Source organism: Anopheles merus, unplaced genomic scaffold, assembly GCF_017562075.2.
Source record: "Anopheles merus strain MAF unplaced genomic scaffold, AmerM5.1 LNR4000037, whole genome shotgun sequence".
Lineage (NCBI taxonomy): Eukaryota > Metazoa > Arthropoda > Insecta > Diptera > Culicidae > Anopheles > Anopheles merus.
The window spans coordinates 118544-130471 of NW_024427617.1; the positions used below are offsets into that span (position 1 = coordinate 118544).

The 11928-nt window shown below is 47.3% G+C and overlaps 2 protein-coding genes across 4 annotated transcripts in view; both read right to left on the reverse strand.

The window, feature by feature from the left end:
* LOC121601205 (serine/threonine-protein kinase ATM-like) overlaps positions 1-2096 on the reverse strand; it is a 28070-nt gene extending 25974 nt beyond the window's left edge. Inside the window, exons 1-4 of the mRNA XM_041930009.1 lie at positions 1875-2096; positions 1699-1801; positions 460-1583; positions 58-394 (exon numbers count right to left, since the gene is read on the reverse strand). Coding sequence (XP_041785943.1) covers positions 58-394; positions 460-1583; positions 1699-1801; positions 1875-2096 — 1786 coding nt within the window. The remainder of the gene's footprint in view (positions 1-57; positions 395-459; positions 1584-1698; positions 1802-1874) is intronic.
* A 958-nt stretch (positions 2097-3054) lies between these two features.
* LOC121601191 (Bardet-Biedl syndrome 2 protein homolog) lies at positions 3055-11638 on the reverse strand. 3 transcript variants are annotated; one of them, XM_041929993.1, is made up of 7 exons: positions 11340-11638; positions 10901-11084; positions 10673-10792; positions 9673-9782; positions 9103-9508; positions 8443-8997; positions 3055-3145 (listed from the first exon to the last, which is right to left on the reverse strand). In XM_041929993.1, exons 1-7 carry the CDS (start codon positions 11463-11465, stop codon positions 3135-3137), a joined length of 1512 nt encoding a protein of 503 aa, XP_041785927.1. In that variant the 5' UTR covers positions 11466-11638; the 3' UTR covers positions 3055-3134. The 3 variants fall into 3 exon arrangements, with proteins under 3 accessions (XP_041785927.1, XP_041785928.1, XP_041785926.1); XM_041929992.1 differs by lacking the exon at positions 3055-3145 and adding an exon at positions 7480-8372; XM_041929994.1 differs by lacking the exons at positions 8443-8997; positions 9103-9508; positions 9673-9782; ... (1 more) ...; positions 10901-11084; positions 11340-11638 and adding an exon at positions 5904-7255 and having other exon boundaries at positions 3123-3145.
* Positions 11639-11928: the final 290 nt, after the last annotated feature.

Here is an 11928-nt window from a genome sequence, read left to right on the forward strand (position 1 = left end):
CGGATTAAACACAATTTGAGAAGAGAGTTCAGTTGATCACAGCTACAATTAACTTACCACCGTACAGATCGATAATCTGCTCCGTAATGTCAGGATTGGTGTAGTGGTTTTTGCACACATCTACCAGGTTTCTCAGTACCCATACGGCCACCACCTCATGGGAAGTTTGCGCCAGCAGTATTCGACACAGATCAAACAGATAGAACAAATCCAAACTGCTGAACACATTCAGTTCCAACCGATCCAGCAGCTCGTGAGCCTCGTTCAGGCTTGGCCCTTCGTACTGCAGATATTCCGCTACGACGTGGAGGAAACATCGCTGCATTTGCTCTTCCGTGGCCAGTTTATCCGGCTGCAACACGGTCACGCACTGCGAATCCTCCCCTCCTTCAGACTGATCTGCCCGATTGCCCATCGCATAATGAACGTGTGTTCGGTTTGCTGCAGCAGCTTCCTTACCGACGGATGGTAAGGGACACGAAAGATGGCCAACAATCGCTCGGCAAGGTTCCTGGTTTTGATGAGATTTAGCGTGGAGGCCGCATCGTTTTTCAACAGCCGCTCAAATCCACCGTTTAGTAGGTCGAACTTGAGCAGAACCTTTTTGTACAGTGGGCTCCTGGTGCACTGCTGCTCATCGTACGCGGCGTGCAGCTGCAAAATGTTGAGCATCTCCAGGTACAACTCCAAATCGTCGCAGATGCATGCCAATCCATCGGCTAGAAAATAATTCCCATCGGGCAGGATATGCTTGTCGAAGCTTACTACCTCACACAGGCGCAAAAACAGTGGTTCGTTTATGTTGTAAGAGATTCGTGCGCTGCCTTGGGGTGATTCCGCATCAATCCCTTCCTTTTTGTGCTGCTCCAACGCTAGCAATTCCTCTAAACTATGGTAGCGAAGTCTTTGCTCGAGCGTTTGCAACTGCCCGTCTCGCTCCCGGTAAAAGGTATCGTGCACTCCGGCGTGTGTGTGCCGCTCTGTCTCATCCATTGCGCAACATGTAGTCACCACGCAAAGGATCGAAATGCGTGCCAGCGTCTTTGCGCTCAGCCGCTCCTTTGCGTGTAGTATCGCTTTCGACTGTGTTTCGCGCGTCTGCGGATAGAGATAGTTGAGCAGCTTGGTCAGCACACCGTCGACACTGCCGAGACACTCGGCGTTGCCCACCGTCTCCAGGATGGACAGCACCGTGCCGACGTTAAGGTTCGTCTTCTCCACGGCATAGGTGTAAAAGGCTTCCAGCACGGTGCTGTTTAGAAAGCCGACGTTCGGATACTTTCGATGGCGAATCAATAGCTGCAGCAGGAGATTGGATTTAGCGCACGTTCTTGCGGCGGTGTTGGTGCAGGCACGGAACGCAGCGGCTATCATTTTGGCCCAAAGCTCGCCAATCGATTCACCGCTGGCCGCCGCTGTGTTCAACGATCGATGGGTTGACTTTTGTTCGAACGCGAGCAGCACGGAACAGCACTGGTAGAAAGCATCATGCTCGTGCGGCGATTGTAGGCTCGGTTGCACATTGCACAACAGTTGCAACAGTTGCGCATAGTCGTCGCTAGTAAGTGCTGCCTCATATCTGTCTAGAACCGCAGAAAGGATGTACAACCTGGAGGAAAATGTTTATTAATGATCTTTTCTACATGAAAGAGGAAGCGTGATCGTACCAACGCAAATTAAGCTGATTTGGAGCAGTACCGACCATCTCCATGATGCTTTGCAGTTTGTTAAACTGTTTGTTTCGCTTTGCGGCCGTTTCTTCGCCGCTAGATTCCTTCCAATTATCCTCGTTCCAGTACACCTTTGAAAAAGGGATGAGTAAGAAGTAGTAATTTTCCCTTTAAAAATGCAGAAAAAAACTCAAATAATCTTACCGTATAACACAACCGGGCGGCAAAGTCAATGAAACCATCAGCAAAAGGGGCCTCATTCGAGCCAAAGAACGAACTCTGATCCCGTGCCTTCATTTCACTCGTCAGTATGTAATGATATTCGCGCAACGTTTTCCTTCGCGCTTCATCGTCCTCGACCTGCTGCAAACCGTCTCGGGTCAGTGGTTTGGCAAGGGTATGAGATTTTCCTCCCGGGTACAACATTATCAGCGACAGATGCATCAACCGGAACAGTGACACTTTCTGTTCCTTGCGCAAGTTTGCTTCCTTGTAAAGTTTCACCGTGCATGGAACGAGCGACTCCAAGAATGCAATGATCTTCGCCTTACAATCCACCGCTATCTGCACGTGGCGATCAAAGTGTGATTAGGTTTAGCTTTGAGACAGCAAAAAACCCACCTCGGAGATGGTGCTAAACGCTACTTACCGCTTCTGTTATGTACAAAGCTATGTTTATCAGATCGCATAAAACGTTACTTTTCTTCTCGTTTACCGCCTGGCGCAGGTGGACAATCAGCCGGCTCAAATAGTCCGCCAGCAGTGTTTGCATCGAGCAGTTGGCTAAAAATTTCACCACAGCCAGCGAGAGACAGTTGGCCGCCAAGTGCTTTGGTACGTGCGCTGTATCCAGCATCACTAAACAGCAGTCAAGAATTTCTGCAAAAAAAATCCCCGTTTAATACTAAATAAAGTAAATCAACCTTTTCACCCCTCTGCTTACCTTTCCAGTGCTCGTAGCTCACCGGCGTTAGGCACCACTTGGAGCACAGCACGAACTTGTTCAGCACGTGCAGAAAGCACACACCAAAACTGTCCCGCATCGCTTGATCGTTGATCGCGCGCACAAAGCACCCGATCAGCTGGCTGTGCGGTAGCTGCGGCGCATCCCGATCCATCGCCAGCTCAACGAGCTTGTGCAGCACCACGACGTAGTCGTGGTTCTTGCTCTGCACCTGGGTCGTAATGGCGTAGCTCTGCTTCTGTATGCCGTGGTAAGCCGCATCCAGCACCGCGCACCACTGCGTCTCGAACGCATCCGATGCCATGTAGTCGAGAAAATCGTCCTCCCGGTTGTTCAGGATGGTGCTCATCTTGTTGAACGCCTTCTGCCGCACGGTTACCTTCTCGGACGACATCTCCACCAGCAGCAGACAGAGGTCGCGGTCCATCACCGACATTCTGCTGCTGCTGCTGCTGCTGGACGAGGAAGAGGCCATCGTGGTTCGTGGGGCGTGGTTTGTTTCAAGTTGTATCTGTAAAGAAAATTAAAAACATAATTTAGAATTTATATAAAATAACCCTTATCTCCTTTTAACCTTCTTTCCGTAAATCCTGTTGGAACTTCTTGTTCGTACGAAAAGAAAATGCAGACTAATTTATTCTCTATTTCAATAAAGCCTACTACACTTCGTTTAAACTAGCGATGTTGCTATGATCACAACAAATCCTCCTTTAATATTGTGATACAGGGTTTTCCAATTGAGTTTAGACTAGAAGCATACTTTTTTTGAATAGTCGCAATAGATTCTTGACTAGCATCCTCTATTTTTGATTACGATCAATGGATTTTTGACTAGCAGCAATTGATTTCAGCAGGCCGGTTGCTGGCACGGAGTGACCAGATTGTTTTTAGAGGTTATCGGTAGGAAATCTAAAGCAAACTCGGTAATTTTCGGTAAAAACAACTTTTTATTCACTCACAAAATTATTATTATTATTATTATTAAATTTCAAATTTATTGTTGAACGGTGAATACTTAGAAAAATATTTGAATTTCGGTCAGAAAAATTGAGTTTTAGTGTGCTCAATTGTAAACCAATATTCGATCGAAAATCGATAGAACTACATATGGTCACTCTGAAAAACTTGTGCAATCTAGCTTTTGGTTAGGTTATGCCTGGGGGTCTACTACTGCATATTTCAATTCAGCCGTTAAGTGCTTTTGTGTTGTATTGTGCATTCATAAAATCAAAACAATAGCATCGAAAACCTATCATATAAAATATATCTTTCTTTGTGGATGATATATAACAGTAAAACAAATGATTTAATCAAATGAGCGGATGAAATTAAATATTATCCACAGATTATTATTCAAGTCAATCTGTCACACCGGATGTTATAAACGCGTCGCTCTTAGGCTGTCATGCAGGGACCTGCTGAAATCAATTGCTCCTAGTCAATAATCCATTGCTCGTAATCAAAAATAAAGGATGCTAGTCAAGAATCTATTGCGACTATTCAAAAAAAGTATGCTGCTAGTCTAAACTTAATTGGAAAACCCTGTATTGCACCATAATTCTACGCTAAAAAACACAAAAACTAACGACCCATTTTGCTCGCGTTCATAAGCATCATAACAAAAGAAACCCAAAAAAATTAGTTCGATTTATTTGTTTGTTCTTTTTCGACAATTCCATCGTGGATATCTCCTTTTTTGTTCATTTTTCTTAGACACATTTTCTCTATCGCATGTTTCGGAATTTGCGCTTGATTGCTTTTTAATTACAGAGCTTTTACATGGATAGTTTAACTCAATTGCAGTTTTTTTATGCTGCTCAGTGTTTAAGTTTATGTTCAAGATTATAGCCTAAAATGCTCATTTACACAGCTTTCTTGGCATGTTGGCTCTCTTCACATTTTTTAACCGTTCTTATATTGGAAAGTAGGTAGAGAAATCAAAGCAATTCAAGTGAGTAGTGTAATAGGTTTTAAGTTTTCCGAAAAGTAATTGCAGTGCCATAGTACATCTAGCTAGTACATTTGAAAAGGAAAGAAGTAATCGTGTAAAGAAGTTCAGTGAGTGATAAACACCAACGGACACGTGAAAAAGAGCTATCGAAAGATTAGTCTAAAAACAAGTTCAGGTAAATGCACTCAACTATAAAATTATGTATCTATAGATTTATGTACTACTGAATGAAGAGACGAATGTGTTTTAATGTTTCGTTTGATAGTGCCGTAAGCGGGTACGGACAGTTTTTACAGTGTCTACAGCTACTCTTTCCATTTCTCATTGCACGTGAAGCTTAATTGTGTAGAGGGCGGATGGATGTGACAAAGTGGCTCAAATGCAGTTTACAGGATTTTCCAGGGGTTCTAGCCTGGTTATAGTTATGAGACACTACTTCTTGACTCTTTCTAATTGGGAAGTGAACTTCACATGACGGAAATTGGACTCTATTGCACCCTTTTTGGAAAGGTTCGTTGGAAATTCCTATTGGATATGTCCAACAAGGGTGCTATAGAGTCCAATTCCCGTTACATTTTACTTAAGAAAGAGTCAATAAAGTGTCCCACAGCTATGAGAACGCCTGGGGAAACCCCTGCCACATTGTACACATCGAGTCTGTCATCCTTGGCCAGTTAACTAACTTACACTACACTAAAGAGTTCGATTCGATCGATTTGCAATCCTATTCAAACCGCACGTGCTCTGTTTGCGCGAAACACTATGGGCGAAATTAAATATCAGCACGAGCACGACATGCGGATAACCTAATAACCTAACCGGGGAGGTAAGAGGGGGGGGCTTTATATGTCGTGCCCAAACTTAAATGACTATATAACACGGTTTGCAAAAGCAATATCTAACGATACCATTCGGTTCACAGGGGTTTATATGGAGAGGAGCATGGAATATATTCATTTCGGCGTGTGACAGAGTATACGCAATTCAGTTTACGCTACCCTTTTACACACACACGTGTGTTTTACATACGCAAAGCCTAATAAATAAGGAACATTAAATGATCATCGACAACTCAGTATCAGTTCTTCCCTTGCCACACTTTACAAGTGTGAGGTTGTGTGTGTGTGGGTGTGTGTTAGGCTAAAAACTAGTCTTCTCTAGATTTTCACATTAAAATGTATATGGTAATATCGCAATATTTCGCTTATTGAAAAGCAGATTGAGAGCAATTAAATTAAATTTAAAAAAACCGAAGCTTAGTATCGACATTAACGGGATTTGTTGGTTAAATCATCTTACGTGACTATCATTAAATTACCAATTCGGATTAATTATCAATGCGTTGCCAATCTTGGCGCCCGCTTCTGACAAACACGCCACACCGCTGCCGCTGCCGGTGCTGCTGGTTCGCTTGCGCATTTTCTTTTCGCGCAGCGCTTTCATCGCTTCGATCGCAACGGGATTGCCGAGATCTTCCAGCTTGAGCACCAACTTGTACAGCGTCTCGATAAGCAGCAGCACATGGCGAGCTTTGCGCTGGATAGCGGCGGGCGGCGGTTCAAGTGCCGGCACGCCATTTCCGTTCAGCTGGTCGCTGCCCATCACGTCGGCGTCGATGAGCTTTCGCGGCGCTATCACACTACCGCACTGCAGCTTGCCGAGCGAATTTTGAAATTGGAGCGGGGTATACGCTCGACCACCACCCGTCGGCGCTGAGCCATCCTTTCCCTCGCTACCGCCGTTCGGGTTGGAGCGGGATTCGGAACTGCGACGTTCGCGGTTCGTGCCGAGCAGCCCGCTCTTGCCGTTCTTCGACAGCAGCGACAGTAACAGCAGCTGGGCATGCTCCTCCGGCTGGGTGAACGGATGGTTGAGCTGATTTTCGCGATAGATCCTATTATCGCCCTCGCCCTTCGCCGCTGCCAGCCGCTGCTTGTACACGGTGAAATAGTAATCGTTAAAGTAGGGTGCGTCCGAGTTGAGCTGCGTCAGCTTTATCCCGATTAGCCACTGCTTGTTGCGATTGCTCATCATGTTTGCGTACTCATCGCGCTCCTCTGGCTGCCCGCCGCCTGCAGTGCTCGATGGCATTCCATTGCCTACTCGGGATCGTTGCTGCTGCTGCTGCTGGAAATGGTGCTGCTGCTTCATAAAACCCGCCCTTGGCAGGGCTACTAGCGGGGCTGCTTTGTTCACGCCATTGCCGCAAACGCTGAGCGTGCTGGCCGCAGCGAGCTGTCGGTTGAACGCGAGCAGCGGATGGTTTTGTTGAATTTCCTGCACCAGCCGCTGGTTGAACTGGTTCGTCGGCAGGGGCGTCGGGCTGCGCTGCATCAAAAATGGCGGCGGCCCACCCGGCGCTGGTCCCGGATGGCGAGGAGGTAGCGGCGGTGGCGGACCCATCTGTACCGGGCCGGGGCCACCCAGAAACCCTTGCAGCGGGGAACCGTACGAGCAGCGCTGCGGGAATGCCGGATGCATCGCCAGGTTGTTGATCGGGGTCGAGTACGGTCGGGCGGCTAGCATGTTGTACGGCAGCAAACCAAGCGGAAGACGGTTCGCGTTGTTCAGCATCCTGCGACGGTCCGGGCGGGAACAGGGCAGCGGGGCCGGCGTTTCGGGCGCCCAGCAGCGAAAGCGGCGGGGTGAGCAGCGCCGGTGGTACCCGTAACGGTGGTGCTGCTACTGGCGAGGAGATCATCGGGATCGGCGGCTGCATACTCTTTACCTCCTTGGCGGGTGTGAAATGATCGCGAGCTTTCACTGGTGGTGGTGGTTGGGCCGGGACCGGTGCCGGTGTGCGGAATGGTTGCAGTGTCTGCTGCTGCTGCTGCTGGTGAAATTGGTTGTGATGGTAATGGAGTTGGTGTTGTTGTTGTTGCTGCTGCTGCTGCTGTGACATTTGCTTTTGCAGCATACTTTGATGCTGATTTTGCTGATGCTGATGCTGGATGATGGTTCGTTCAATGTCCTCCACTGACAGCATCTTCATGGGTGGAAACAAGCCCGGTGGCAGTGAGGGAGGCGGTTTTGGCGGCAGGCCACCTCCCCCGATCGGATGCGCCGGTTCCGGTGGTCGAAAGGCGCTCTGCTGTGGTGGCAGGGCAGAAAATGGCGTACCGCTGGGCCTATAATCGCTGTACGGTGGCTGCACCGGAGCCGGAACCTTCGCCGGGCTACCCCAGATGCTCGGATCCAGCCATAGCTTGTTCGCGAACTCATCGCCAATGCTTTGGGCCACCACACTGCTACGGCCGCTCTCGCTGTTGTTGTTGTCGCTGCTGCCCCCGTCGTCCTCATCCTCCCCAAGGAAGGAACCGGTTCGCCCCCCATTCCTGCAACTTTCCAGCCGCACGAGATGCTCGTGGATGTCCTTCCAGTCGCCCTTGTCCGCCGCACCGAACGTTTCGTCATTCAGGGCGTCATACTCCTCCTCGTCCGAGATGTCTTCTTTGCATCGGCGCCGCTGCAGCGGCGAATGCAGTTCGGCGGTGCGCCGCGGTGCTGCCTGGAAGAATCGGCGAGCTTCCTCCTCCTCCTACTCCTCGTCGTTCTCACCCGGCAGACTGGTATCGAAGCCGAAAAAGGAATCCATCACTGGGCTTTAGCACTGCATCCGTACGAACGGTTAAGGCGTACAACACAAATCACAGTTTTCCATCCAGCACCACCACCACACCACACAGCAAAACTGGTTCGGGCATTCGGTTTTGGGGTCGAATGTCGATGACTTATGCATGCAAGCACGTGTTGGCGGTTTAAAATAATCAGATGATCTTCACTTCATCTACAAATACCGGGTGACTAAGCGCGTAAAAAAAAAAAAACTGCACACATAACGTAAGCGGCATACTTACACACACTCTTCGGTGACCCGGTCAGATTGTGCGGTATGGTGTACATCGCAAACTTGGGCAGCTGACGGGTCAGTTCAAACACGTGAAACTGCACACTGCTCGGGTAGCCGACGAACGCTTTGATGTGAATGTCCTGCGCATTGTCCTTGAGCGTCTTGAGCGGTATCAGTATGCGCGAAACGTCCTTCGTCAGGTGCGCGATCAGCGTTTCCTCCTTGAACAGCTGATCAGCAAAGATCAACACGACACGAATCGTGGTCGAGTTGTTGGTCGACACGGTGATGTCGATGTTCATATCGTTGCTATCGTAGCTGGTGGAAATGCCGATCTGTAGCCGCGTGTTGGACGGTATGATGCCGACGTTGTCCGGCACACTCTGCACCAGATTGCTTTCGCTCGTGTTGCTCAGGATTTCCTTGTTGTACTTGATGTTGTTTTCGTAGTGCTTCAGCTCGAGCAGCAGTTTCTGTTTCTGAGTCAGCAGAGCGTTCATTTCCTCATCGGCAACGTTGTGCAACGTTAGCATGTTGACGCTTGGCGTCGTATATCCCCTTACTGGCGGAAAAGCAAAAAGAGAGAGAGAGAGAGAAAACAGGGCATGAAGCACGTGTCTCATCGTGTGATCTCATCGATCCACACGCCCGATCCCCGTGGCCTTACTTTCTCCATCCGCCGTCACGACGACAAGATCCAGCAGCCCGATCCCCCGATAGTCGTTGCAAGCGATCCCGCACACGAAATCGTTCATCTTCATCCGGAACCAAACGTCCCCGGTGCGGGGATCACGTACATCGATCTTGCCACTCTTCCAGCCGACGATCATTTGCTTCGCCTCGCATCCCAGAATGTCGTACGTGGCCATCGCTGTGGCGCGGGCCTTCGACTTGATGCGCCACATTCGCACGTTCTCCTCGAACACACCGATCGTGCCGTTCTTGACGCTGTACATAAACTGGCCGGTGCGCAGGGCGACCAGATTCTGTATCTCGTTGCCCTCGGTAAACTCGTGCAGCAGCGCTTCCTTATTGTAGATCCGTATGCATCCATCATCCGTGCCGGTGATGAGCTGTAATTTGGGTAATTCGAATTCGAAAGGTTTGACAGTCGTTTGATGGGGCGTTTTTTTCTTCTGTTTGATTTAAATGTCTTCAATTCTAGTAATACATCAACTTCAAAGCTTGGTGCTTGCCTGCGTGTGTGAGAATGTGTGTGTCAGTGATAATGTCTTACCTCATTTTGACCGTCCTTATCGATATCGATTAGCAGCAGTGAAACCACGCTGCCAGACGTTATCAGCCACAGCACTTCGGTGCCCTCCTGATTGTAGCCTCGGACGACCGCTGCAAACATAAATAGAATTATTTGCTTTGCTGTATTTTGGACTCTTTTGACCAGCACACCCGTAACCACTTGACCGGTAGTTTTGTTTGTGATTGCGTAAAAAAGCATACCTAGGCAGCCCTGTTGCGATTAATAATGATATTCTAGTGTAAAATAAATGTTTCGATCGACTTTATATTGAATAGATTACTTAAAATACATACTTTTTTAACAACGAGAATACGTAAATTACAGCATTACTGCCGGTTAGAATGATTATTAAAGAACATAAATTAACTTTAAAAATATTATTTTTAGAAACTTCTATGCCTTAATATAATTCTCAAATGAGCAGTCCTTCCTGGTCGATCTTCATGAATAATATACATAAATTCCTAAAATCATCTTTACAATTCTTCCTTTTTCACCACAAACCACGGGCAGAGACGATCACAAGGGAGACGATCTGCATCTCGCTACGTAGTATCTATTGCCATTGCCGGGTTTATCTCAATTAAACCAGTTTTTTTTAAGTGACCAAAATTGATTATTTTTCCATTTCTACAATTATTGTCACAGCGAGAGTCCATGTTAGGAGAATATTAATAAAAATAAACACACCGACGCCTACAAGGCAGGACGTGGTTCAAATCTTATTCACAAACAGCATACTGTCATGACTGACCGACTATACCCTGGTGTGGAGTTAAGCATGTTGTGAGTTGTATTAGATAACCATATTATTGATATTAGAAACCATAGCTTTTATAATAATTTTAATCGTATCAATTGTTCATACATGTAAAGGAGCAATTAAATTATTTCACTAATACACAATATATGTTATTTGAATATTTCGTAGACTGTTAAAATATACATTGAAATGCAAAACATTGCCCCATATACGTACCATTGCCGCCAACGATCAGCGTATTGCCCGGTTGGTTTGCGTAGCCACCGATCACGGCAGACCGTACGCCCTCGTGGAAATCTCTCTGAAACATGTTACAATTTTCATCCACATGGTACGCTGAAAACAGACAGACAGAAAGCAAAACGATGCAACCCACACGGTTGCAATCCAGCAGTTGAAGTTACTTTCTATAAAACGGTCGCTGCACTCGACACGGCCACCTACCTAGCACATGCGAAGGACTTCCAATCACCAGCACGTCGCGTTCGTCGTCCTTCTTCAGCCGCCCGGCCACGATCGCCCGTATCGGAAAGTTCATGTTAAGCAGTGCGATGTCATTTTTGATTTCCGAAATCGAGAGCTTCGAGTTTTGCAGCCCGTAGCGTTTGTGGGGCGTGTGGATTAGAATCTGTCCGGACGGGGTGGAAGAGGTGGATGAGAGGGTTGAGAAAGTCATGCACAATCAGCAGAGCGGAAATCGATCACACTCAAGATCGTTTCGATTCGTGATGATGGTAGTGTGAACGAAGCGCGTGCAGCAATCGAGCGCAACTCTCCGGTTTTGGTACACAGACGGTGAACTAGTTTTCACGAGTCTCCTTTTGGCCGAGGGTCACACTACCATCACACACATAGCATAGGGTGCGCAAAGGCAAGCTCCTACCTTGTCCGCCGTTGTGACCATGGTCAAACAGGAATGGATCCCGTCGTACTTCCCGCAGGTCACCAGCTTGTCGAACACTTTGTAGTTGAGGGAGAACGAAAATACGGGTTTGGTGGATATGTCCATTGCGATGGGATTTGGCAAACCACAAAGAAAAAACTTCCACTGCACCAGCAGTCAAGACGTTTGTGATTGTTTTTTATCGGGCAGGAAGTTTTCGCTACGATTTGTTTGTACATTGATTCGCGCCATGGAAACCGTCCGCCTTGACGGTGATGGAGTCGCTCATGCGCACTCTAGCGTGTTGACATACCTGTTGATAATGGATTCCGATGATCTGGTGCTTTTGGAAGCAACAGGTGATATTGCTGGTGATTTGAATGTGATGTGTTTTATTTAAGAGATGACATTATGATTCTTTTAAGGAAATGATGCATCATTGATCGAAGCGAGTAAACTCTTCTGAGCAGGTTACACATTTACAAATGAAATTGGTGACGGTGTGAATTGGTTTTAGAGTATAACAAAGTAAACTTACAAAAATTCTCTCAAAAAAAATCAATTTTACTAATTCTTTTTTTTAAATTAT